The sequence below is a fragment of the Microtus oregoni genome, unplaced genomic scaffold, assembly GCF_018167655.1.
Source record: "Microtus oregoni isolate MIOR12 unplaced genomic scaffold, Mior012 000004F_ref0000308, whole genome shotgun sequence".
Taxonomy (NCBI): Eukaryota; Metazoa; Chordata; class Mammalia; order Rodentia; family Cricetidae; genus Microtus; species Microtus oregoni.
Window position 1 is genome coordinate 52,928,555 of NW_024543063.1, and position 26,282 is coordinate 52,954,836.

The 26,282-nt window shown below is 36.6% G+C and overlaps 1 protein-coding gene across 6 annotated transcripts in view; it reads left to right on the plus strand.

The window, feature by feature from the left end:
* Cdh8 (cadherin 8) overlaps window positions 1-26,282 on the plus strand; it is a 356,477-nt gene that overhangs the window by 97,584 nt on the left and 232,611 nt on the right. For all 6 annotated transcript variants that reach the window (XM_041649655.1, XM_041649660.1, XM_041649657.1 and 3 more), the window contains exon 3: window positions 23,074-23,368. In XM_041649655.1, the coding sequence (XP_041505589.1) occupies window positions 23,074-23,368 (295 nt within the window). The remainder of the gene's footprint in view (window positions 1-23,073; window positions 23,369-26,282) is intronic.

Genomic DNA, 26,282 nt, shown 5'->3' on the forward strand with positions numbered 1-26,282 from the left:
ACTCTTTTGGTGACAATCAGACCTAAATTTGCTGGCAATTTTAGAGTCCTTGGCCATCAGATAATTCTATAAGCCTGCCTTGAATGGCAACAGTATCCTAAACCTTTTACTCAGTGCTGAGGATCTAGACACTTTGGAAAGAATGTCAGAGGTTGGAATTCATTATTTTTGACAGTGTCAGAATCTTGAAATATACTCATATTTAGAGAATGACTTTAGTTTCCCTTGATAAAACTATTAATATGTATTGGATAGCTACCTTTCAATGTTTCCTAATTTGACTTTATATTTTCCAATCAGAAAGTTGTAATGAGATAACTAAATAATTTAAAGTGAAATAAACAGAGTATGTAACAAATAAAGTGAGAGCAATCTACAATTCATGCTTGAAAGCACATGTAATATCATAGTTTCATTCCCCAATAATAACACAAAGCCTTTGTTTTCCTATCCCTCAATTTGCCCAAATAATATAAAATTGTCACTTACTCGGGGAATATTGGCAGTGTTTTTCAGTGAGTGTTTCGCTTGAAGACAGTATTGATGGGTAAGTGTCAACTTGTTTAGAGTACTAAATGTTTATTGTGCTTCTCTTATAAGCCTTCCAAGCCATGACCTGCTCTTCTCTATGGGCAGATAGGTCTTGGAATTTTAAAGTCCTGAGTAACCTCTCTGGCTTTCCTCAGACATCACACAATGCTTCTAGAAGGGAATGGATAGAGCAACTTCATTCATTCAGAGGTTACCTTCTTAGTTTGTTCAATTTGCCAAGATGAGGAAATAAATATGTAAACATGGCTGTGATTCACTCTGATATAGAAGGACATCCATTCTGACGGAAAGAAATTTGACCACAATAATTACAGTGTTTAAAGTGATAATTTTCCTTATTCAGAGAAAGGAAAATCTTTAGGTCATTCTAAAACAAGATATAAGAACAACTAGACACTACCCACATGCCATTATCTAAAAAAAAAAAAAAATCTCTTTTATTTAATTTGTTAACTTTATTATGTTAATTTCACTGTTAGCAGATACCAGTTTGGGGTTTTCTGAATTGAATTTTGAAACATGGAGTAGGAATTCTACTAAAAGTGGAAGAGAAAAATTGCACAAATATCAGTTTTTCAAAACTATAGATGGCTCAGCAGTTTATTCCTATTGTCAAGAATACCATTTTACAAATGGATAACTGGTTGAATTGGGCAGCATACATACAATCTGATAGTAAACTAAATAGGGTTTTTTTTAAACTTTGTCTTTTATAACAGTGTGATTATAGTTTAGAGTTCTAGAATTAACTTAATCTTTCATATACTGTATGTACTGTTTATGTAGTAGTTAGTGCATTATTTGACTTTTAATTTATGGTTTTTTGATGCATGTTAAAATGAACAAAAACGAGGCACAGCCAGGCGATGGTGGCGCATGCCTTTAATCCCATCACTCGGGAGGCAGAAGCAGGCAGATCTCTGTGAGTTCGAGATCAGCCTGGTCTACAGAGCTAGTTCCAGGACAGGCTCCAAAGCCACAGAGAAACCCTGTCTCTAAAAACAAAAAACAAACAAACAAACAAAAAAACCCAAAAAAACAAACAAACAAGCAAACAAAACGAGGCACATAGAATCAATTGACATATTCCCCAATACTTCATACTGCAAAATTCTACCATTTTGCTGTTGGAATGTTATAGCGCATTTCAGTGAATCTTTTATTTCAGTGTGTATCTTTAAACATTTATTCAACTTTTGGAAATGCTTTTCCAGAGTTTGAGATCACACTCTTTTAATAAATTCTCTACACTAGCCTGAGTGATGCTTCAAAAACACGTATGAGGGCATGGTGCTCTGCTGATCTCAATCTCTTATTGGTTTCTTTAAATCCCCCTAGGCAACAAATGTCCAGTGTCCTTAACACATCTCTAAAAAGCCCCAAAGCAGACAGACCTTTATATTCCTCCTCACCTCTCATCACTTTCTTCATCATCCTCTGGAGGCGCATCACTTTGAACCTATTTTATTGGACTTATTTCTTGCTTCTCCTAGTTTACTATACCATGTAGTTGATGGAGGTATAAAAGAGCTCCGAACTTAATATATGCTTGAATTTGACTGCACAGCACCTCTTAGACGTCCTCGTTGTGCATTTAAAATAGAAGACAAAAGCCCCTCTATAACTATCATTGCATGCCTTTAACACCAGCTGTCCTTCAGTTTTACCCTTTGCAGAAAGGAATTCCTGCCTTGGTTCTGCTGTGTAACAAAGGGATCACTATTATCTAAAGTAAATAGGTTGCATATGTGTCATATTAAAAGCGAGTAACTTACAATTTGTTCTTGACCATGAATAGATTGTAATAGCGTCCTTCTCCAGTTCTAACACTAAGTCTTATTTAAATTTGGTCCATAGGTCTATCTTAATATTGAAGATGATAGCCTCAACACTACCTGAGAGCTGCTTAGAAATCCAGAAAGTCAGCTCCACCTTGCATCTACTGAAGCAAATGTGTGTGTTTGCAAGATTCTAAGGAAATGTTTACATGTTGAAGTTTGGAAGGGCTAGACTCATGATTAGGATTTTCTTTCCCTAAAGGCGCTTACACTGTTTAGTTACTGAGTGTTCTTTTGTGGAATTTGAATCATGCTAACAGGGACCCTAAAATCCATATTCATTCAGAGTATAAAGCAATTCTGACGTAATCATCATTATGGTCTAACATTTAGAATTATAGAAATCACAATGAGAAATGAGTAATGGAATCCAAGAAACAAGTCTGAATACATTTCCAATCACATTTATGCTACTTCCATAACCTGCTATCTCTAGGTCACTGCATAGCAGTGTATATTCTATATCATCATACATATCAATTCACATGCCTCAAGATTATTTTTTTTTTCAGAACAAAACTACACTCCTATTTGGCACACATTTATTTGGTGTGGCAAATCTGAATACCCTAAATATATTTTAGAGCACAAAAATCTGGACCTATGAATTATATTTTTCCATTTATTTATTTTGTTTGTGTCCACCTGTGCACTGTGCACATGTGTGTATGTTTTGGTGCAGGTGTGGAGGTCACTGGACAGCTTACAGAGTTTATTTCTTTCCTTCTGCTATGTGGATTCCGGGGATTAAACATAGCTTGTCAGATTTGGTAGCAAGCACAAAGTGAGGTACCTTGGCAGCCTCACAATTTTGTTTTATTTTTTTGAGCATTATTTTGAGCAAATCTCATAGTAATATTTTCTAAACTGATAATACATTTTACCATGGAGCTGTTTGGCATTCTTACCTTATTTTTATGACACTTCACTTCTCTTATGGCGACTGAATAAGACATCTGCTTAGGGGAATACGAAAATCCATGTGACTATCTCTTTCACAGAAGTTCCTGCAGCACACTGTGAACAGGACTTGTTTGTGGGAAGCTTATAGTATAAAGGCTGGGAACTTGTTTATTTAACATTTATAACTATGACAGCCAACAAAAACCTCTTGGAGCATTTCGATTGAACCAAATGCCTTTGCATCCAAACCCCTAGCAAAGGAAACTGCTCTTCCTATGTCGGCAAAAAGTGTCTGAGTGGCACGGGGAGAGCCCAGCTCAACACATATGCCACTCACCAGTGTATCGTGAAACTGAGTGACGGAGAATAGCTGTTCTTCACACATACCCTCATTAGCCCACTGCTTCCTTTTAAGAGAGATATTATAAAGGCATATTTATGTCTCACAGTTTAAACATGTAGAATCATACTCACGGAAAATCCTAAAGGACATGCTCTGGTCTTTAATGAGACTGTTAGGTATCTTGTTTATTTTTATGGCTCACCACCTACAGTTCCACAACACCAAGTGGATGCAACTAAAACTCTTTTAAAAGTTTACAAATTTTTTGAGCTACTTAGGCTACGTAATAATGAAGAACAAAGTCAGGAATTTATCCATGGTGATATTTAGGTCTCTTTAGTTTGTTACAGTCCAATACTAAGAAACGACAGCCCTCCTTAGTTTTTTGTTTGTTTGTTTGTTTTTAACAGAACAACATCTTGGTAAAACTTCTTCATATGGTCCATGAAGAAAAGCATGATACAGTGCAAACAATTAAATTTACTGCAATGCTAGCTTTGGATATTATTTTGGAGAGTTGGATAAAACAAACAAACAGACAACCAAGTAAGCAAACAAAAAAGAAATAAACAAAATAACTGCTTTACTTTTAAGGAATAAAATGTCCACATGGTTCTTGACACACATTCTTAGCCAAAAGCAAGTGTCTCCCAGGGTTTGTGAATGATGAGTTCAAGATTTCAAAGGTCAAGGCAGTGTTATAAACTTCTAGTCTTTTCGGCATAAAAGAAATGTTAGTTACAACCATTTTTCAAGGGTATATTGAGAAATAGGACATCTCATCTAGTGTAAGCAAAGGTCAGTGGTTTAGTGTGTAACAGCAACTCATCCTAACCTCTTTTTATGAGATGCTATTCAGGTTGAATTACATGTAAAATTTTAGATTTTTGAATAATAAAAATCATACCTATCATTTGAAAATAGATGTCTACATCTTTGTATCGACCTACCTGTGTTTATACATAACTTTAGCTACAAATATCCCTTGGTAGTCACTCAGCAATGGGATAGCTGCTTTGGTATTCACATTGCTTTTTATTTCTTTCAATGCTTTCTTTGCTATGATGCTGTTTAATACAAATTTAAATAAGTAGTTTTTTCTAATAATTTCTAATCACAGCAGTGATTACAAACTGATTAATGTTCAACTTTCTGAGTCAGCAAAGGCCCTAGCATATATTCGTAAAGGGACAGGGTCATTGAAGGAAAATTTTGGCAAAGACTAAACTGGCTTTTGATTAGTAAACTGGCTTTTGTTGGCTTTTGATTAGTAAAATGTAATTGCCATGGGGTTAGCATGAATATCAGCCTACTCATTAATTAGGTGAATTCTCTCTCAACTATAAAAGTACATTTTAATTTTGACCCCCTCCTTTGTAGATCTATTGGGCCTTCCTACTGACAAGCTGAACACTATAGTTTTCTTTCCAATAATATCTGTTCTGTGTGGTAAACAACCAGACTCTTCTGAGATAGCCAAGAATAAGAATAGTCTTTAGACCTTTGATACTGCAGTTTAGTGTGATAGAGTCAGGTGATTAAGAGAGCCCAAGTTCTAGATTTATAGTGGGTCAATGATACAAAGCTAGCAGCAGTGTGACCTTTGCATCCCCAACACTCTGGCATCATGGAGGGTACATGTGTGAGAATGTGTGAAAGAATGGTTGAGCAGGAAGTGAAAGTTTGACTGGGAAGAGACAGGTGTGCATCCATAACCACTTATCCCATAAGTACTGTATCATGATACCAAGAGAAGCCTCTTTGTCCTCAATAATATAAAACTTTATACCTGTTATACTGCTTTAAAGATTCCCCTATCTCTGTGCTTCCAATATGGAGGATCATGCTTCTAAGACATGAAAATTTGTGAAATAAACCACATCCAAACCAGTACTCTTATTTCTTGTGGAGTTTCATTTTCTAAACTTTCAGGTATTTTCCTATTCAATTGCATCAGTATCTTAGACTATCTACCGACAGGGAGAGTAGAGGATGGTTTCAAGAGGTAACTAACACACAAAAAGTTAGATCCTAAACACCTTCAAAAACTCTTGTTTACATCTCGTATGCATGTGTGCATACATGCATGCGAGTGTGTGTGTGTGTGTGTGTGTGTGTGTGTGTGATTTGTTTATATGTGTGCCTGTGTGAGTATATACACATTCTATGGTGTTTATAGAAAGTCAGAACACTGTGTGTTTCTTTTTGTCCTTTCCTACCATATGGGTTCGAGGGATTGTACTCAGGTCCTTAGGTTTGGTAGCAAGCTCCTTTGCCTGCTGAGCCATCCCACCAATCAGCAAAGAGTTTATAACATGACAGTTACATAGTGTATTTACCCATAGTGCTCTTTCTACTTGCTCATGAACAAAGGAATCTAAAACATCTCTACTGAGTGGTACAAGGAGCTGTTTAATTTCTTTGCTCGTTGCTATGACCTAATACTTAATAAGAAGCAATTCAGAGGAGGAATGTCTTATTTTGGTTCCTGTTTGAACACATAACTCATGATGATGCAGACAGTATCAATAGCAGTGAAAGCAGCTCTTGCTATTATCTCTGGCAGCAAGGAACTCAGGCTACCTGTTTATAAGCTCTATATCAAGAAGTTGGCATGGGACAGGGGGGAAGGCAAGGCTATGTACCTAGTCTAATTTCCAGTAACCCATTTCTTCTAGTGAGATTCTACCCCTCAATAGTTTTGTAAACTTTCAAAACAGTACCGTAAATTTGGGTAAAAATACTGGAAACACCTGAGGATATGGGAGCGTCTCACATTCAAATCACAACAGGCTTAAGCTGATGTCAGCATCTGAAGGTGAGGTTACTCACTGATTGAATTTGTACTTTTATTAGAGATGGACAGAAGGTAGAACACATTGGGTGTTTTTTTTTTTGTAGGGATACTTTGCTTAGCCTAAATATAGGGGGGAGCATCTTGGTCCTGCCTCAAAGTTATGTGTCAGGCTATGTTGACTCCCCATGGGAAGCTCTACCCTCTCTGCAGACTAGATGGGGTAATGGGATGGGGGTAGTTAGGGGGAGTTGGAGGAGGGGAGGGAGTAGGAACTGGAATATGTACATAAAATGAGAAGAGATACTTTTAAAAATTTAATTAATAAAATACTTCAGCTAAGATACACAAAATGATTTGTCTAAGGCTGTATGATGCTTCAGGCACAGTCTTGGATGTATTTCAAGAATGAGTGACTTCAACATCATGCTCAGACAACTGGTGGTTTTGAATTAAATGACAAGTAAATCAAGGCAAAAAGTGAACAGAGGGGAGGCAGGAATTAGAATGATCTTCAAGGCTAAATGTCAGAGTCCTCGGATCATAAGCACCAGCTCACGCTTTGCCTTCTAATGTGTCTGTTGTTTTTTACCCTTTGTTCTTGAAATTGTCATGGAAGATAAATGGCAGAGTTCAATGCTGGTAATTAGACACTTCAAGCAAAAAAGTTCAAAACATCTTAAGTGAGACCTTTTGTTGCCTATTTTCCCTCCCAAGTGCCACCATTAATTCAGTATGTGCTAGATGCCAGTCTCTAGTGTGTGTCTACATAAAATTGCCTTTTCTGCTTAAAGAAATCTGTGTAGACTCACAGAAGAGATAGCAGAACTTACTTAAAGAAAATTATGAACTGTTTAATAGTTGTCCTTGATGAGTGAGTATCTTCCATCCTTGTTATCCCTTTTATACAGAGAGAAATTATTTAAATACTTGGTCATTGGTGGGCATATTCTCCATCAGTCAGGTGGCACAAAAATAAAATAAAACAAACAAAAAACTAAGGACATAAATGCATACTTTTACCTCCTAATGTTTTTCATCTGTTTGGCAAATTCAAATTTGACCTTTTGGAAGAAATGGCTCACAAGGATACAGATCAGGATGTCAATGCGAAAGATGTCACAAAGGCAGGAGACAGAGTGATGTACAAATACACCAGAAAACTCAGAGAAGAATGAAGGGCATTGGGGATTAATGGAGTGCTCTAAGTCACAGCTAGGCTCATCTATTCTTCTACATGCTGTGCGATGTACCTGGTTAAACATGGGTCAATCCAATCACTGTCTGTTGTTTTTTCTTCTAGTATGTAAATAGATTTCTTCCACTTGTTTCTGCCCACACCTGCCAGGTGAGGTTACAGCTATGTGCAATCACTTCTGACACTGTTTTAATGCGTGTGGCGAGGATTTGAGCTCAGACACCGTAGTGTGTAGTGAGTGCTTCTTCCCAGTGAGCAATCAGTACACTCTCTGCCCCATCTGTCTCTGTCTCTCTGTGTTTGTGGGCATGTGATGGGGGTACATGTACATCTATGTGTGTATTTGTGGATGACTGAAGTGGATGTGAAGACTCATTCTTGGTTCACTTTACTGATTTATGCAGAATCTTCCAATCTAACCCATAGCTCTCTAATTTGGTTGATATTGCTAGCCAAACTGTACTGGGATCACCCTTCCATGGTGGGATTCCATGCAACCGCCACCCCCACAGAGCATTATGTGGGTTGTATGGATGTGAATGAACTCTGAGTCCTCCCGCTTGTTTGCATGGTAACTCAGCGACCTCACCATTCCCCTTCCCACTCTAAGAAATATGTACATCTATGTACATTCACACCCAATTATGCACACCTTGTAGGGCTCAGGATGAAAGTCCCAAGGCTGCGCTGCTTGTTACTTGCACACTCCCTCAAATAAAGCGAATTGCTCAATAACACAGTGTCTCATGTTTCTCTTGTACAACATACAAATAATAAAATTATGAAGTGTTATTGAAACATTGAATGAAAGCATGGCACTTTATTTGTTCTTGCCTAGTATATCCTAGATCCTTAAAATATTTCTGTAACTTTCCTTCTTCTCCATAGTTGACGTATTTTTTTCTGTTTTAATTTATTCTACCACCTTATGACTGAATCGTGGTGGGAGTAGTCTTTGATATATGCTAGAGGTTTTTGTGTTACTGTAATTTTATAACCAACTAAAGAACTTGCAAACAATTTATGGCTGACTTGTTATATAATAGAAATATTTTTGCTTTCATTAAGTTTTAATTAAAATATAATTACATCATTTCCACGTTACTTTTATTTTCTCCAACAGTGTCTATGACCCCTTTTCCAAATGCTTCAAGAGTGTTCCCCTACTCCCTCTCAAATTTATGGCCTCTTTTCCTTTGATTATTAGTATAACGTACATATTAATAAACATATAAATACAACCTACTGAGTGCATTTAGAATTGCCTGTATGTCAATTAATTTAGAGGTGACTATTTGGTATTGGATAATCAATCAGGGTATTTATTTCTTGGAAGACTGAGTACTGCATCTTTTGGAATTCATTAGTTGCCTGTAGTTATTTGTCTAGGTGGGACCCCATGCATTTCTCCCCTTCTACATAATGATGTCAATTGATATTGTCATTCGGGTATCATTTAGACATATTGTTAAGGTGTCATAGGTATAGTTTCCTGTCATTTCTAGGAGACATAATCCCACAGAAGACTTCTTGGTCATTTGTCTCCTATCATTCCATGCCCTAAAGGAAACATTTTCTGCTTTTGCAAAAGAGAAACACTAGTTTAATTTTGAAATTCATGATTCTTTGACATACCTGATAGTTGATTTCATTTATTTTCTAATGCAGACAAGTAGAGAAAAATAAAAGTAGTTCAAGGCACACTGAAGTTTCTATGAATAACATCATCAAAAGCATATTTCTAACAAATAAACAAATATTCTTCTCCAAATGGTAACTCTTCTGCTGTAATGTGAGCTTTGTGGTTTTGAGCTGCTCACTCTTTTCTGTAGAGATATATTACTCCATCAAGATCGATCTGTGGGTTGGGGTGAGCAGATCCACCATGTACCCTGATTTCCATTAGCCTTTCAGTTCCCTGGTAAAGTAACCACAACAAGAACAACAACAACAAAAAACTTCTTTACTCTTTTTATTGCATTTAGTCTTTTAAATTGATCAGCCTGGCCATGCCTGATAGGCACTTGGCAGTGTTGCCATTCCTCGGTTTCACCTGCTTTAATTGAACAACGGCAGTTTTCAATTAGTTGCGATCCCAGCTCCTCAGATTGCCTCTGCAATTTCTCTCACACATATACTGTAATTAGTGTGTACCTCAATGTGCCAGACTGTAAACATATGCTATATATTTGAATAAGAGTGCTGTCAACACTTTATTTTAGAAGTGTATTAATTATGACTGAATAATATTGTGGATGCTGATGCGGAGCAGTGCCCTCTCCCTGGCTAATATTTACATAACTCTTTGTGCTTCATTCTCAGAACAACAATTTTTAAAGTAAGGAACAATTAGCAACTTTATGAAAATTCCATATTGAGAGGTTCTTACAAATCATCCTTTTTGAGATGTCTAACAGCTCTTTATTTAAGTTGTTCTTTTGCCAAACAAGCAAGGACGTTAAATACGATGCTGACATTGTAGTAACTAACAGGGAAGACATATCTGTTTAGGACGCTTTTTAGTGGAAGTGTTTTAGTCTTACTTTTTTAGGAAATGAATAGTAAGTTACCTGGATTACATTGTTCCATCAATCTCCAAGACCCTGCATGCATGCACGTGTGTGTGTGTGTGTGTGTGTGTGTGTGTGTGTGTGTGTGTGAGAGAGAGAGAGAGAGAGAGAGAGAGAGAGAGAGAAAGAGAGAGAGAGAGAGAGACAGAGAATTGAATATTAGCACTTTAACTTTCTGGCAAGTTAACTGTGTTCAGTAACATTCAGTCATTCAGTAGCTAATGCAGACATCAGCTATGAAGAAGGGGCTATGTTTTTTTTTTTTTTCAGTATTTCAGATCCCTAGAGAACTGTACATGTAAATTCATACGTTACTTTGGTCTAGCAGTTAAACATAAGACTGTGAATTTGTCATAACCTGTGATTTAAAACAGTGAAATATTAATCTTTTGAAAGAAATTTTAAAAATGAATGCTGAATGAGAAACTATATATCTCTAAACATCTTAGTACTTGAGACATGATTGTTTGACTATCTCTAAAATAATGTTTAGAACCTAAAATTGATATTGCTTACCAGAGATATTTTGAATCCTTTAGTAGAAATGGTATTTCCATTATCAATTAAATTGAAACAACCCCATTTAGAATATTTAACAGGAAAGAAATTACATTGAATTTGAAAGACTAATTATTCTTGTCCTCAGAATAATTAGTTCCTAGATCAACAATGTTAGCGTATCCTGACAAATTCCAAGAAATGGTTCTAGCCTCATATTCAAATTCTGGAGCAGGTCACAATAATCTGTATTTAAAGGTGATTCATTCCATTGCTCACTGAAGATCACAACATTTGGAACACACATTGCAAAAAAAAATCATTATATATATTTACTCTCACCATTTAGATTCCCAGCATGGTGTAATTCCCCAGGTTGTACTTTGCCTATGAATTAGATGAGTTAAGTATCATCTCAAAAACATTCTTAGATGTTCTAATGTCAAGTTTTCCCCAAAGGAACGTATCTGGGGTAAAAGGAGGGTGAAAAGACCTGTCCACTGTTATATATTCAACATATATTTAATACAAAGGTTCAGAGAAAGATCAATTCACTTGTAAAATTTAAATAATTTACCTATCTATGCTCATGCATTAAAAATATGAATTCAGATATTGAGAATCCAGCAGCTTAATTTTTGTCCAAACTGTATTCAGTAGCTTGTGTTGGTTACTATTACTAAAAATGATCACCGGTACTCTGATGCCCAAAGAAGGTTTAAATGAGGATGTGCATTGTCAGCTAATTTTAATTCAGAAGTGCTCTTTATAAAACAAATATATTTGAAATGTTTCCATGTTGGTGAAAAGAAAAAGCTGAGTCTGAAATGGAAAGTCCAGAGCGCACATTTTATGCCTCTTTCTAGACAGCTATGTATGAGTGCTTACACACAGATCAACATCAGAGTTCTTTGCGTTTATATCTTGTGTTTTTTGTTGTTGGTGTTTTGTGTTTTTGATTTTTGTTTTTGTTTTTCGAGACAGGGTTTCTCTGTAGCTTTGGATGCTATTCTCGAACTAGGTCTCTTGTAGACTAGGCTGGTCTTGAATTCCCAGAGATCTGCCTGACTCTGCCTCCCGACTACTGAGATTAAAGGCATGCGCCACCACCGCTCGCCTTCAACATCAGAGTCCTAATAAACGATAATGAGAAACAATATGCAAGATTGTTTAATAAAAATAAAGATCGTAAGCTTTTGTCATGTGACTGGGGCTGGCAGAAAACAAATGACCGCAGCATGAACTTTCTCGCCCAAGCTGGGGAGAGGTCTTCAGCAACACCTCTGCACGGATGTGGAACCTGCCCAGTGCCAGGTATAGGGTTGTTGGGCACTATTTATTATCTCTTTGCGATGTGGAACAATGGTACTGCCCATGATAAGCTACGCAAAACAAGGAGAACCACACGTGGTCCTAGGGAGTTCTGCCACAGGCTCCAAGAAAAAAACACTGGCCCACTCTGCGTCTTGTGGAACCAGACGGACAGGCAATGGTGAGCAAATGTATGAAGTAATATGGGAGAAGAGACAGAGATAAAATGGTGCATGTCCTATGGACAGACGTGTATCTGAAGAGGTAAAACAGATGAGCAGTGGGCTGAGGTGGGGGACTTCATTGCCTCCCGGGGTCATGGCGATGTCTGTACCTGGGCTTTTGTGGGACCCTTGTCTGGGTTCATGACTCTGATGCAGCCAGCCATGGTCTCTGCTGTTCTCTGTTGATGTCGTGGCTCCTGATACGCTCAAAGGCAGAGTGGATCTGGTTCTACAGAATTGGTCCTAACCGTCACTAGGGAGAACCGGTCCTGCCCCTCACTGGGGCACAGAAGAGTTGAAGTCCCTGAATTCTGATATGTTAAACAAATATTACAGGTTTTAAGGAATCATGATATCTAAGACTCATGATATATCCCCAAGTTAATGATGCTTGCTTCAAGTAATTCCCACAAGAATCCAGTTTTCAAACAAGTAATATATGAAATAAATGTCAAAAAATAAAATCTATTGATTTTGTGACCAGCAATGACTTCGGTGTTAGGAACTTTTTATTTTTCTGTCTTGTGTTTGATTTTAGCATAAAACATTACAACGGTAAGATAAATAAGAGTTTGTTTAGCAGACAGACTTTGGTTTGAATCATTTGTACCTTGGATTGTACGTATTACATATTGAGCAACTTAACTTAGCTCTCAAACTTCCAATTTGTGAACTCTGTAAACCAAAGACTGAGGCATTTATGAAAATTAGATGAGATAAAAAGAAGAGAATATACAATATTTGATACAGGAAAACTTTCAGTTAATATTCTTGAGGAAATGGTTATATAATAAAATGAATAGGTTACTCCTCTGATTAGTAAACTTAGCTGTGCATGTTTTCTAAGGAGTCTCCATGGAAGCATACTGAAAATGTCAAATCACTGTGCAAACAGGGAGGATGCATCTCAATATTCAGAGGCTATTTGTACTAGCAAACACCCAAAGGTGATTCAGTAACCCTTTTCTTACATTATTACACAAGATATGGGGTACAGCCAAAGTTCTTAGTCACCTGAAATGAAAATGCCTTCCTCAATTTCAGTGCAATATTTATTGTAAATTATGAATTTATTCTCTGTTTTGGGTGCAAAGCTTCACAAATTTAGTGGATTAAATTTATTATGTTAAATATTGTCAATGCAGTTATTTTGGCGACGGCGACATGATAGAGATGCTTGACTGGGCTTTGCTCTTTTCTATAATCTTTAGAGGAAGTTGCTTCTCTTGCACTTGGCCATTGTGTTAATCCCTATATCTTTTTTTTTTAATTGAAAAAAATTTCCACCTCCTCCCAGACTCCCATTTCCTTCCCCCTCCCCCCACTCTTCTTCTCCTCCCTCCACTCCTCTCCCCCTCCCTCTCCAGTCCAAAGAGCAGTCAGGGTTCCCTGCCCTATGGGAAGTCCAAGGTCCTCCCCCCTCCATCCAGGTCTAGGAAGGTGAACATCCAAGCTGGCTAGGTTCCCACAAAGCCAGTTCATGCAGTAGGATCAAAACCCAGAGGCAGGCGGATCTCTGTGACTTCGAGACCAGCCTGGTCTACAGAGCTAGTTCCAGGACAGGCTCCAAAGTCACAGAGAAACCCTGTCTCGAAAAACCAAAAAAAAAAAAAAAAAAAAAACAAACCCAGTGCCATTGTCCTTGTAATCAGCATAGTTGCCTAGTGGGGCCACTCTTCCACAGGCCTGTCTCCCAGGGGTCAAAGAAAAAAAAAATACTTTTCTCTCAGGGATCTGTGTGGTAAGGTTGAACATGCTTACTCAACTCTGAATAATCTCCCCATCTGAGCATCTCAATTAGTCACATCTTCAAAGATTCTGTAAATTATTTGCTGATTGTTGGATATTAGGTCTCAGGCATTCTTTTTTTTTTTTAGCTTTTTTTTTTAACTTTTTTTATTATTTTTTTATTGAGAAAAGGAGAAAAAAAAAACAAGTTTCCACCTCCTCCCAGCCTCCCATTTCCCTCCCCCTCCTCCCACCCTTCTCCCCCTCCTCCCACCCTTCTTCCCCTCCCCCCACTCCTCTCCCCCTCCCTCTCCAGTACAAAGAGCAGTCAGAGTTCCCTGCCCTGTGGTAAGTCCTAGGTCCTCCCCCCTCAGTCCATTTCTAGGAAGGTGAACATCCAAACTGGCTAGGCTCCCACAAAGCCAGCACATTACGTAGGTTCAAAACCCCGTCAGGCATTCTTTAAGAAGGATTATTACTTCTCAAAACCATGACCCTTGTCTCTAGGAAATGTACCTGAAAGTTTCTGTTTTCATTTTGTATCAGCAAGATACTCATTGATAAATGTCTAGTATGCTTTCGAGAGCTTTACTATTTTGGTAAAACAAACATAACAAACTTTCTCAGGGAAGAAGGCTAGTAAAAGATACATTTATGATCCTGTAGTTCTGAAGACTACTAGAAAGTCCACACCCAACTGCCAAAAAGGTTTCTTTTCTTTGAGGCATTACTCTTGACTTGCACGTAATCATTTTCTCAAGGTATCTTCGTCCTTTCTGGAAGTGCGCATATGCTACCCTGATGTCTCCCTACATGTCTGTATTTCATCTAATAAGGATAAGAGTCACAATGAATCAGAGCCAGCTTAATGGTCATATTTCAATTCTGTAACATTTGCAAAGGTCTTATCTTTACATGATCCTTTTCTGAAATACCAAATTGAAGTTTTCATACAAATGTTTTGAAGAAATCATTCTTGTAATAGTGGAATAGAAGGATCATTTTTATTTTGAATTAATGGTAAAAATACTATAATTTCAAACAATATTGAAACCATATTCAATTCTGGGGATATAATATATTTCTAACAATGCTCTGTTGTTTGAAACAATATGAGCATTTGGTATTTGCGTTGTGGTCTTTCATTTGGTTGGTTGGTCCTCTTCTCTTCTCTTCTCTTCTCTTCTCTTCTCTTCTCTTCCCTTCCCTTCCCTTCCCTTCCCTTCCCTTCCCTTCCCTTCCCTTCCTCTCCCCTCCCCTCCATTCGCTTCTATTCCCTGTTTTCTTTCTTCTTTCATCTACAGGCTAAGTATCATTGGCTAAGTAGAGAGTTCAGAAAGAGAGACAAAATATACATGCTCATACATGTGTGCCCTTTAAAAACAAATTTAAACAGGCATACACAGCAACCTGTAGCTACCTTTTAAGTCTGATAATTTAAGTAAAGCATGATTAAGATTCTGCGTGTTTTATTTTCAGATTAATAACTTTTCTAAATTTATTTGTTTATTTTTTTGGAATTCAGGTGCAGGTTAGGCAGAGAATACCTTTTTGTTTCCTAAAGATATATTAACTTTCTTTATTTATATCTGAATTTCTTAATGTTGGAATATATTCTGCCTTTATTACAGTAAATATATTATCAATTTTAATATTTATAGAATCTTTAAAAAAGTATTATTTAAAAATTGAAAATAAGGAAACTGACTATTGAAAAGTTTAAATAAATTCCCTACTCTCTTATAGTTGTTTCTATCTACTTCTATTATTTATTATATTCTCATTATAGAACACATACTCTGGACTGCTGTTTCAAATTTTTGGTTATGTTCGATAAACCTATTGGCTTTTGATATTATAAGAATTGATTCTTGATCCAGGCTGCTATAAGCATAGAGGCAAAGAGCATGCATCAAAATACAGGTGTCCACCACTGGCTCCAGTAGTAGTAGTCCACAGCCTTGGCCATAAGACCGTTGAATGCTGACTGTAGAAATGACTAAGTAGAGGCTATGTATAAGAGGTACAAACAAAGTGATAATTTCTATCATAATTTCTCTTAAAAGTTTTTGAAAAGAAACAATTTTAAATCCACATATGGAACACGAGTTTAAATATGTTGTCAATATTTGGTAAATAAACAATTACTTAAAATGACTAAGAATGAGTTTCTGTTAGTTTACTTTTTATGGTTTCATAGTTAAATATTGTAATTTGACCATACATCAAATATACAAGAGAAAAGAGAACTACTGAGAACCTAGAATTTGAGCACTCCTAGAGTAATTTCACACATATTTTTAATAAAATAAACAAGTTATATTATTTTTTACTATTACAAAATAAATTCTTTCACTTACCTTTTTCAGAATTCCATTGGAGTGACTACTTTGGCTTTGATTTAGTTTGCATATATGTCTTAATCTACAAAAACAGTGGGTCATTGCATTAACTCAAGTAATGCATAGACTCTGTGGATATGATTTGATATCAATACATTGCCATTTGTTTTACTTTCTCCAATGGAGGATATTAAGCAAGAAAGAAGGAAGTAGAAAGAAGGGAGCAAGGGAAAGTCAGACAGAGAGAGTGGGAGGGAGGGAAGGAGATGAGAAAAAAGTAGGGAGGAAAGAAGGAATGAAGGAAAGAAGAGGCTTGTGAATCTTTATTGGAGTTTAGCAAAGAGCAGAAGGTTTGCTCTAAACATGACCAATCACGTTTGTAGACCTGAAGATCTGTTCTCCAGAAGCAAAATGGGAGCAGATTTGCTCACAAATGCCAGTGTTAGTAATTCATCCTTGTTAGCATCACTCCTTCATTCTTAGTAGCTTGGCACACTGCTGTTCGTTGATGTCTATTCCTTTTCACACACTTACAGGATGATTAGTCTGCAGATTGGGTGGTATATCTCTACCTATCTGTTGTTCTGTTAGTCTGTCTGTATTTCTTCTCTATTTCCAAACCAGGGCAGTCTCTATATTGCTCACAATTTTAAATTCTTGTTGTTTAAAATATTTTGCTGCAGGAATTTAAATCCATCCCTTGTGCATGCAAGGCATGTGCTCAATCCACTGTGCTGCATCTCAAGTCCCACTGTCAAGTCTTCATTGATGAATCTCTTTATCTACTCTAGACTAATCAATTATGCTTTCCTGAAGTTCTTTATAGAAGTTTCTAAAATGTGTAGGATTTTGAATGAGTCTGACTGCACTTCCTCTGGTCCTGTCACTTATTAATTGGTTGAACTTAAGAAAACTCAACCTAGAAGCAAGAACTGAGTTGTCACATACAAAACCACTGAGAAGTTGTAGGAAATTAGGATTTCCCCTTTGGAGACAAATTGTATCTGTGCTCATCAGCTCCGAGTATGCACCAGACTCAGTGCATACTAAAGGTTATAGTGTGACTAACACAAATAGGAGACATGCATTTGTGAAACTTTCTCTAAGAATAGCAAGAGCAGAAACTTCATTTTCTGGCTGCATGCTCAGCTGTACACACTACAAAGTACAAATTATCTTTTCACTTGGACTTCCTTCTAATTTTCCTTTTCTCTGGGCACCAATCCCCATGGCTAGACCAAACGTTATTCACATTGGTAGATGTGCTACACATTGCCTAATGTAAATGACTGAAAACCCTCTTTCTCTCTCTCTCTCTCTCTCTCTCTCTCTCTCTCTCCTTTCTCTCTCTCTCTCTCTCTCTCTCTCTCTCTCTCTCTCTCTCTCTGTGTGTGTGTGTGTGTGTGTGTGTTTATTGCCTTGCTTTCCTGAAGCAAATATAATATCCACTTTGGTACAGAATACAGTGCTTCATGTACTTGCTTTTGTTCCAAGTAGTTTATCACAGCAACGAAGGCAGCATGAGAGATACTGTGGTCTTTTCTTTGAGTTATGAGGCATTTCTTCTACATCCTTTCAGTTCTTAAGGCAAATTCAAGGGTAACTTGCCCTATGTGAGAATTCTATGAAGATTTTTTTTTTAATTTCTGTAAACTTATATCCTTATGCTATGTGATTGGAGGAATACCAGTCTGTCCCTAAGTTTCTCTTTTCTAAAATCTTATGTAAAATCAAATGGTTTTAAGGCTATTCTATTGTTTTCTTATGTGATTTAATTCTACACATTGTTAATTTGCAAACTAAATGAAACGTAATTTCATTTATATAATATATATTTTATATTTAGTATTAGAAAAGCAAATGAGTGTATTCGCTGCAATATGCTGAGAGTGGCATCTCTTCTGCTTTCCTCTACCTATCACCATCACAGGATATTTTACTTAGATCTAAAGAATCAGACTTGCTTTATTTGCTTATGATGCCCCAAACATCAAGTGATTGTCCAGTTCCTTTTTATTATTATTACTGGGCTTAATTGGAATGGTGAAATTTATGCTGCTCCAGCATCTTTTGGAAGCTAGTCTTCTGAGTACAAGAAGACTGGATCAGAAGTTTGAATAAGCAAATGCTGATACTAACTCACAGGATTCCAGAAAAAAAAGTCTAGAAATGTGGACATAACTCACTGGCTCCTCTTACTCTTTTTCCTAACCAACACAGTAACCATCATAGCAGTCTATGAATGTATCTGGTCTAGAATAAAATTTTACATTCTCATCATCTCAGATATTTAGGCCAAATACACATTGTGAACAATTGACTGGTACTATTGTGATGTAGAATGATTATGATTTATAGATTATAATTTATTCACAGATGAATTGATACTTCATAGCCCCATTTCTACTCAACGGACACTACGTCATATCCTGAAATGATAGTCTGTGGTGTAATGTGATTTGAGAGAGCTGAGCTTTAGCTTTTCATGAGATAACATTCATGTAAAACTAGGAACCGTGAATGGCAGTAATATCGGCTGCCTGCAAATCACCGTGAAATCTTAGATTCTAATAAATGCTGATTGTCTCCCTATAACTTAGATTTCATATGGGAAGAGAATAATGAATCAGAGTTGAATTTCCATGGTGCCCATTTAGATTGAGCAGAATTTCAAAATAAATTGTAATGTCAGGGATACCTGATTGACACCTAAGGATAAGATTTGAACTGTAGGATCTCATTTGGGTAGATGTCATCAGAAGGCCTGGGCTAATTCTTTCTGGTAATTGCAACAAAATTTTGTCCTGAATTAATACTAACAAAAAACAATTTACTCTAAGTTTGATGTCTTAAATTAACTGATGGTCATTAAGAAGCCTATGAGAGAAGAGAGATTTTTTTTTTTACTGACAATTAAATCACAAGAAGGATATATGTTCTTATTCTGATTCTGAGAATGGTAATGACCAAGTACAAGGTAATTGGCATTTGTTGCTCATCTCTTAATTTGTCTATTACCCAGCAATCTCCAACAACCCCATCACTCTTGTTCTTTTTTTTTTTAAGTTCTCTATCTTAGTTCCTATGTTGCCATTAAAATTGGAATACATATTTAGGGATGCCCAAAACCTCATGTTTACCACAGATAACATTAATGTTCCTGGATCTAACTTTTCTAAATTCCTTTGCTTCCATCTTTAAATCACTGCTTTAATATAAAATGGAAATTTTTTTCCTCTCCCTTTACTTTCATGGAATTCCACATATGTTAATTGATTTTCCAACAATATGACATGCATATTACTAGGTAAAGAGAGTGCAAAGGAGAATGAACTCCAAATGCAGCATGCCACGATTCTTACATGTCCACCTTGATCTTGCATGTCCCAAATGAGGACGATTGGGGGACTCGTATACATCGCTATGTTCAGCTTCTAGCTGGAGACAGCCGGCCCTCTTACACTGACTAGCATCTGTGTACTGATTCTAAGCAAGGATATTCTTATTATCCTAATGAACCACAGAAGTTTTCATCTATAACGTGCTAATCTCTTGTTAATCATAGCTGATTTTTCAGCTGCAGATGGTTTAGCATTCCAATGTCCAGAGAAGCACAGGTTTCACCTCAGTGGTACGTTTCTCCTGTGCATCGGTACCTACTCTTCAGCCCTAGCTGATCAGCACACACAGATTCTTAGTCAAAATATCACAACAGTGGTCCTTAGCCCAGTTCCAATAGAGTCCTTGCTTCTCTCTAAAATGACAAGGTCCAGTCTCCACAGTCCACATTTCCCTCAGCACTGTACCTTCCAAGCTCCCACTAGAACAACTCAATAAGAGCTGGGCACTTTCCAGCCCTAAGTGTCCCACAATCCTCTGGAAACAACATGATCATGATCACCACAGTAGCATCCACTTCTCTGGCACCAAATTGTATTCTAGTTTCGTTTTGTTGCTGTGACTAAGGTTGGCACCATGACCAAAATCAACAGTGGGGAGGGAAGGGCTTATTTAACTTACACTTTCAGGTTAGAGTCCATCATGAAGGGATATCAGGGTCGTAACTCAACAGCGGCATGAAGCAGAAACTTTGTACAAAAACTGCTTGCTGGCTTTTAACAACCTGGTCTGATAAAGTCAATCCCTTAATTAGGCGTCCCTTCTCAGGTGCCTCTAAATTGTGTCTAGTTGACAGGTAAAGGTTGCTAGAACAGAATGAATATAATATTAAGTTTGTCCAATCTTTCCCGGAAAGTAAATATTTTTCATACACGTGAACATTCTAGTGCATGTTTGTGACTGTGTGTGCATATCTGTGTTCTACTGGTCACAAGAGTAAGTCGTAGGACAAACCACCACGTTGGTTCCAGGGATTGAACTCAAATTCTCAAACTTGATAACAGTGTCTTTACTTGCTTGAGCCATCCTTCTGGACCAAGTTGTTTGTATTTCTGTTACAAATGGATTTATTCATTAACAGATAGTGGAATAAAGTTGATGAACTTATAGAATGAACATGGTTTCAGCTATTTCATACTCAATACGGTCACTTTGATAGCTAAATAGTTTTTAGATTGGTACATTATCTCAGGTTATAAAATAAATTATGCAGATTAGTTGTTATATCCCTAGAGTAACTGAAGCTCAAAAAATGTTAATCTCCACAGAACAGATAATTAAAAAGGCCTGAATTTTACCACTGTGTTTATTCTCAAGGAAATAATCTATGCTTGTTCTTCTTTCTTATCTTAAAGTGAAAGTGATCATAAAACCTAAAACCATAACACAATTTTTTAATCAAATGCTATTGTTATTTAGGAAGAAAATATGACTGAAATAGTTTCTAGCATAAATAATAATGCCAATTTTTATGGTTTATTTGTTAACTTAAAAAACTATGGATAAGAGTGATATATATGAGTATTCCCTTGTTCCAAAATGGCTGTTTTATGAACAGAAGCCTGCATGAATGATATGTTATTCAAATGTTCTTTTTTTAATAAAAATGCTAATGGAAATGTTAAAATGCACATAAATTAAAGTGATCATAAATTAGGATTAATATCACATTAATGAATTATAATCCTACATTCATTAAGATAAAGTGGTGTTTCAATATTTGTTCTTGTTCATAAATTTAATACAATAAATGAAAGGGATACACTTTGAGATTCAATAAATATTTGATGTAATCTTATGCCTCAACTTTTAAAAATATTCAATGTTAAAGGAGGATATCTCAATGCGTTTAGACTCTTTGTTGCTATTTTATGTCTTTTTCATAATCTTTTCTTTTCATTTATTGAAACGCTAAATACAATTCAAATTGGAGAAGAAAGCAATAGAGCGTGTTGTGATTAAAAGGAATCCCAGGAGCACACAATGCCTTTTCAATTTTTAGGAGTTTCTTTCCACAATACACCTACTCTTTTAAGAAACAAATAATTTATATCTCTAGCTGCAGAAAACTTAAGGACTCTGCTAGTAGTTAAACAAGAGAGTTAAACGAAAATGTGTGCATCTAAGCATTATTTCAGAATGTTAATTAAGCAATTGGTTTTTTTTTTACAAATGCAAGATTTAAAAATAATGTGCATTTATTTGGATTTCTTTTATGTGTATGATTGTCTGTGTGTGCATATGTGAACATCTTTCATGAGTGGTGTGCATGAACATTAAGGGGTCATCAGATTCCCTGGACCTGGAGTTACAGATGTTTGTGATCCACCATAGGAATACTAGGAACTAAACCTTGTTTCTCTGCAAGTTAGCTCTTAACTGCTGAGCCATCTCAACAGTCTCCAAATGATTAGTTTAATCAATTTTTTTAGATTAATTTTTTGAAGCAGTAGTCTACATAATATCATGAGGAGAACTACATATTGGAATATTCGTGACTCCCTCATTTGAACAAATTATAAAAGGATTTTTAAACATGGGATTATGCTTTTCTAAGCATCTAAATAGGTCTGTAAGACCAAGGCTTTACTTCACATTAAAAGACTATAAATTTAGTTCAATCAACAACTGGCTGATGTGATCTATGACAGATGTGAATTCTTGAACAGTTACCATTTTCCATGAAGTGCCAGTCTTCTGCTTGAAACTGTGCTCTTTTGTTATATCATCAATACTATTTTCTATCATGTGGGAAAGATTTACTGGACTTGAGAAATTTTGTGAATTAAAGAAATAAATGAAAAGTCCTAAGTATATAATTTGTGTTGTTGTTGCTTTGCATAACTATAGCAGCAATTCGATTAAACACTTGGACCACTCTATTTGATCTTATCTACTAAGAAACCTGTAGAGGTTATGAGTCATACTGACCCTCTTTTTTTAAACTTCTCATCCTAAATATTAAGTTAAATAAAATTTAAGGAGATGCTTACATTAAAACTGACTTATGGTTCTTGCCTCGTTGTACACCATAAAAGGCAGTAGTAATAAGATTGTGTGTGAGCATTTATATGTATCAATTAGTCAAAAAGTATAGATGACGGGTGCTTTCTATACTTTCTCATGATTTTATAACCATGTGAGTTTATACTAAACAAATTTGAGCACTTTGTAAAAATGCTGGTGAAGTTCATTACGCTTTAGTGTAACCTGCTGTGAATGGAACTACACATTATTTGTACAGATTTGCTTAGCAGAGTCTTAGGGAATTGTGTAAAAAGAATCAACTTGATATGCAAGCAAGAGTCAGTTAAATAATTCAGATGATAATTTAACCTTATCCCTTACTAACTATTGCTACTTTTCATTTTAGTTGCACACAGACCTGGATCCTGGAAGCAAAAAAATCAAGTATATCCTATCAGGGGATGGAGCTGGGACAATCTTTCAAATAAACGATATAACTGGAGATATCCATGCTATAAAAAGACTTGACCGAGAGGAAAAGGCCGAGTATACATTAACAGCTCAGGCAGTGGATTGGGAGACAAACAAACCTCTTGAGCCTCCTTCGGAATTTATTATCAAAGTGCAAGACATCAACGACAATGCACCAGAGTTTCTCAATGGACCTTATCACGCCACTGTGCCAGAGATGTCCATTTTGGGTATGTATGCTTCCAATTTCACAGACGTGTTAAGAGTCATTTTTCAAATAGCTCTTGGCAGCAGGGATGGTATGTTGCTGAATAAAAGACATTTATTTCCTTCTTATCTCTCATTTGCATTTCCAAATCCCCTTTCTTGGCCTACGTTCCACAGCTCAAAAGCTTTAGTCCCTTAGTGATAGAAACTGACAGAGGAGCGGTTTTATTAATATATCGCTCCTTATGCAACAGTATTTCAATAGGCTGAGTTTGTATTTCTGTCATGGACAAGTATTGTTACTGAGACGGATTTTTCAAGATTGGTTCCAATATACCAAGATAATCCTATTGATATTTGGTTCATGATTAATTATTTGTTTGGGCATATTCACATGCAAGACATAGAAAACTGTTTAGGACTAGAGTAAGGCAGATTGGCCTGAGTAATGGGGCAGAGTCTACAGTGGATTATATAGACACTGTTACCAGTGAGATTCTCTTTCTATGGCTAATTTAACTTAACCTTATGGTGTCTACAAATTACTGCTACCACTCACTCCTTCCTTTCTCTGAGTCACTGACTCATTTACTACTTGACAAATACTTTCCAGAACATGTTTTTAACTCCCCCGTTCTGGAGATATGTTTTACTAGTTCTTAATCCAAGCTTTCACATAGAAGCTTCCAAATCTTTGACTGCTTATGATAAAAGATTTTTCAGATCCTTCTTTTCTCTGACGGGTCAGGAGGGGAAAATGCAGAATTCAAAGCACAGCATCACAAAAGTCATATTTGCACATGCAATACATAGCCTAGCTTGTTTCTAGTCTCATTTAAGGCTAAAGGGTACTTAGAGAGGGCACGTAAACTAGACTCAGGTAAAAGGGACAAACAGATTATTTTAAAAATGCCAGAAAAAAACTGATATTAAATGACTACAAAAATTTGAATTCTTCATTTAAAGTATCCCCTAATCTGACCTTAGAGTTTCTGCCAAAAAAATTCCTGATCCAAAAAAAAAAAAAAAAAAAAAAAAAACATTCAGGTCCCATATCTTAGGAAGGTGGCATACATTCAAACACCTGAAAGTTGTAGGTGAAAAACGTCAGCACAAAGATTGTGGGCATCATCAATGAAACTATTGTTAATTATCAAGTACATATATCACAAAGTCCCTTACCTAGCCAGTGTGACCTTTATGCTGTAGCTGCTCTCATTTGCTCAGTCTGATTGTCCCTCAGTGTCACCTGCCCCTTCAACATTTGGTCACTTAGCCATTACTAGTCACTTATTCCTGTGGTTTTCTTCCTTGGGGTTATTTTCCCTCATCCCCACTTCTATTCTTCTTCACCATTGCTCTCCTCCTTTCTCTCCCCTATCTTTAGTATCTTTACTACTCTTTAGTATCTTCCTTTCTTCTTCTGTCACCCCCTCTAACCTCCTTTTTGTATTTGCCTTTAATTGTTCTTTGTCTGCCTAGGTCTTCAGCCATTTGCCTGAGCTTTAAAATCCCAAGCACTCACTGCTTTATCTGCAGCCTCCAGGTTCATATGCTTCCTGTATGTTTACACATAGATGTCCCAAAGAAAACCAATCACGATGTTAAAAACCAGCATTATAACTTTTCTTTATATGTTTCTGATCTAGATTTCTACAACTTTCTGTGTCAAAATACACACTGCAAGCCCCACACAAAACTTTAGATTGGTTCTCTCTCTCTCTCTCTCTCTCTCTCTCTCTCTCTCTCTCTCTCTCTCATCAGGGGCTATACCTTTAAAGAAAACTGACCCTCTCTCTCCAGGCAGTGAAGAATGCTGGTATCTCCTCATTCAGGGGGGGGGGGGGGGGTTGTCAAGCCTATCTTCTCTCTTTATGCTGGAGTTGAGTTGAGACTTCCACAGTCATTTTCCATGGTATCTCAGCACTGTGAGTGCATACGTGCAGCTACCATAGACTGCCCAGAATGTACCATTTCTCTGTAGCTATCACCCCTGACTTTAAAAATCTTTCAACTCCCTCTCCGGCAATGATCCAGGAGCCTTTGAAGGACTCATGATTTATTATAAACTTCTGTTTATAATATAATAATATAATATAATAAATGTTAGGACTGGACATTCTGCAAGGCAATATTAATTGCAGACTTCATTCTTACTTCGAAACCTTCTAGATCAGACCCAGTATCTGCAAATGGCTTATCTCTGTAGCCTACATATTTTAAGCTTGTTAAGTAACGTCTGCATTTTCAGTGGAAAAAAAATGTTCATACAGTCCACTGCTGTGAGGGAGTATGTGTGTGTGGGTGTGAGTGTGTGTGTTTTCCCCTACTGAAGAAAAATGCCCAAGCTGCTTAGTCAAAAAGTTTTTGATGGCTTTATTTCCATTTGATCTTCTGATCCTTACCAGCCTACAATAAAACTTGGGTAGAAATACTTATTCGAGCAACAAATCATAACTGATTTTAGTTCTTCATATCTTACCCATATATTTCTCCTGCCAGGATTCCATTTTATCTACTTCTTGCCAGAGGAATCCTATTTTTATTTATTTTTTTTCTGCTCATCAAAACGGAATGCTTTTCTCTATAGGTGGCCAAAATGACACATTTTCTTGGCGGAAAATTTTATGAATCCCGAGCCATAATGTACATATCCCATCAGCACCACCATAAAAATGATGCACACAAACATGCAGAAACATCCTGATCTCTGCACTTCTTTTCAATTCTGAAGTACAAGCAGGGAGTTGGAAATGCTCTGTGAATTTTTCTTTTCTTTTTTATATCCTTTTTGGTCTTACTTTTTTAGGTCAAGGAATTTACTCCACTTTTCACCTTATCTAGATTTTAGTGAGATGATTTTTAAAAACAGAATCATTAGCGCCTTCAGAACATGGAACATGCTTAATGACTGATTAACAGAGAACAGGGAAGCTT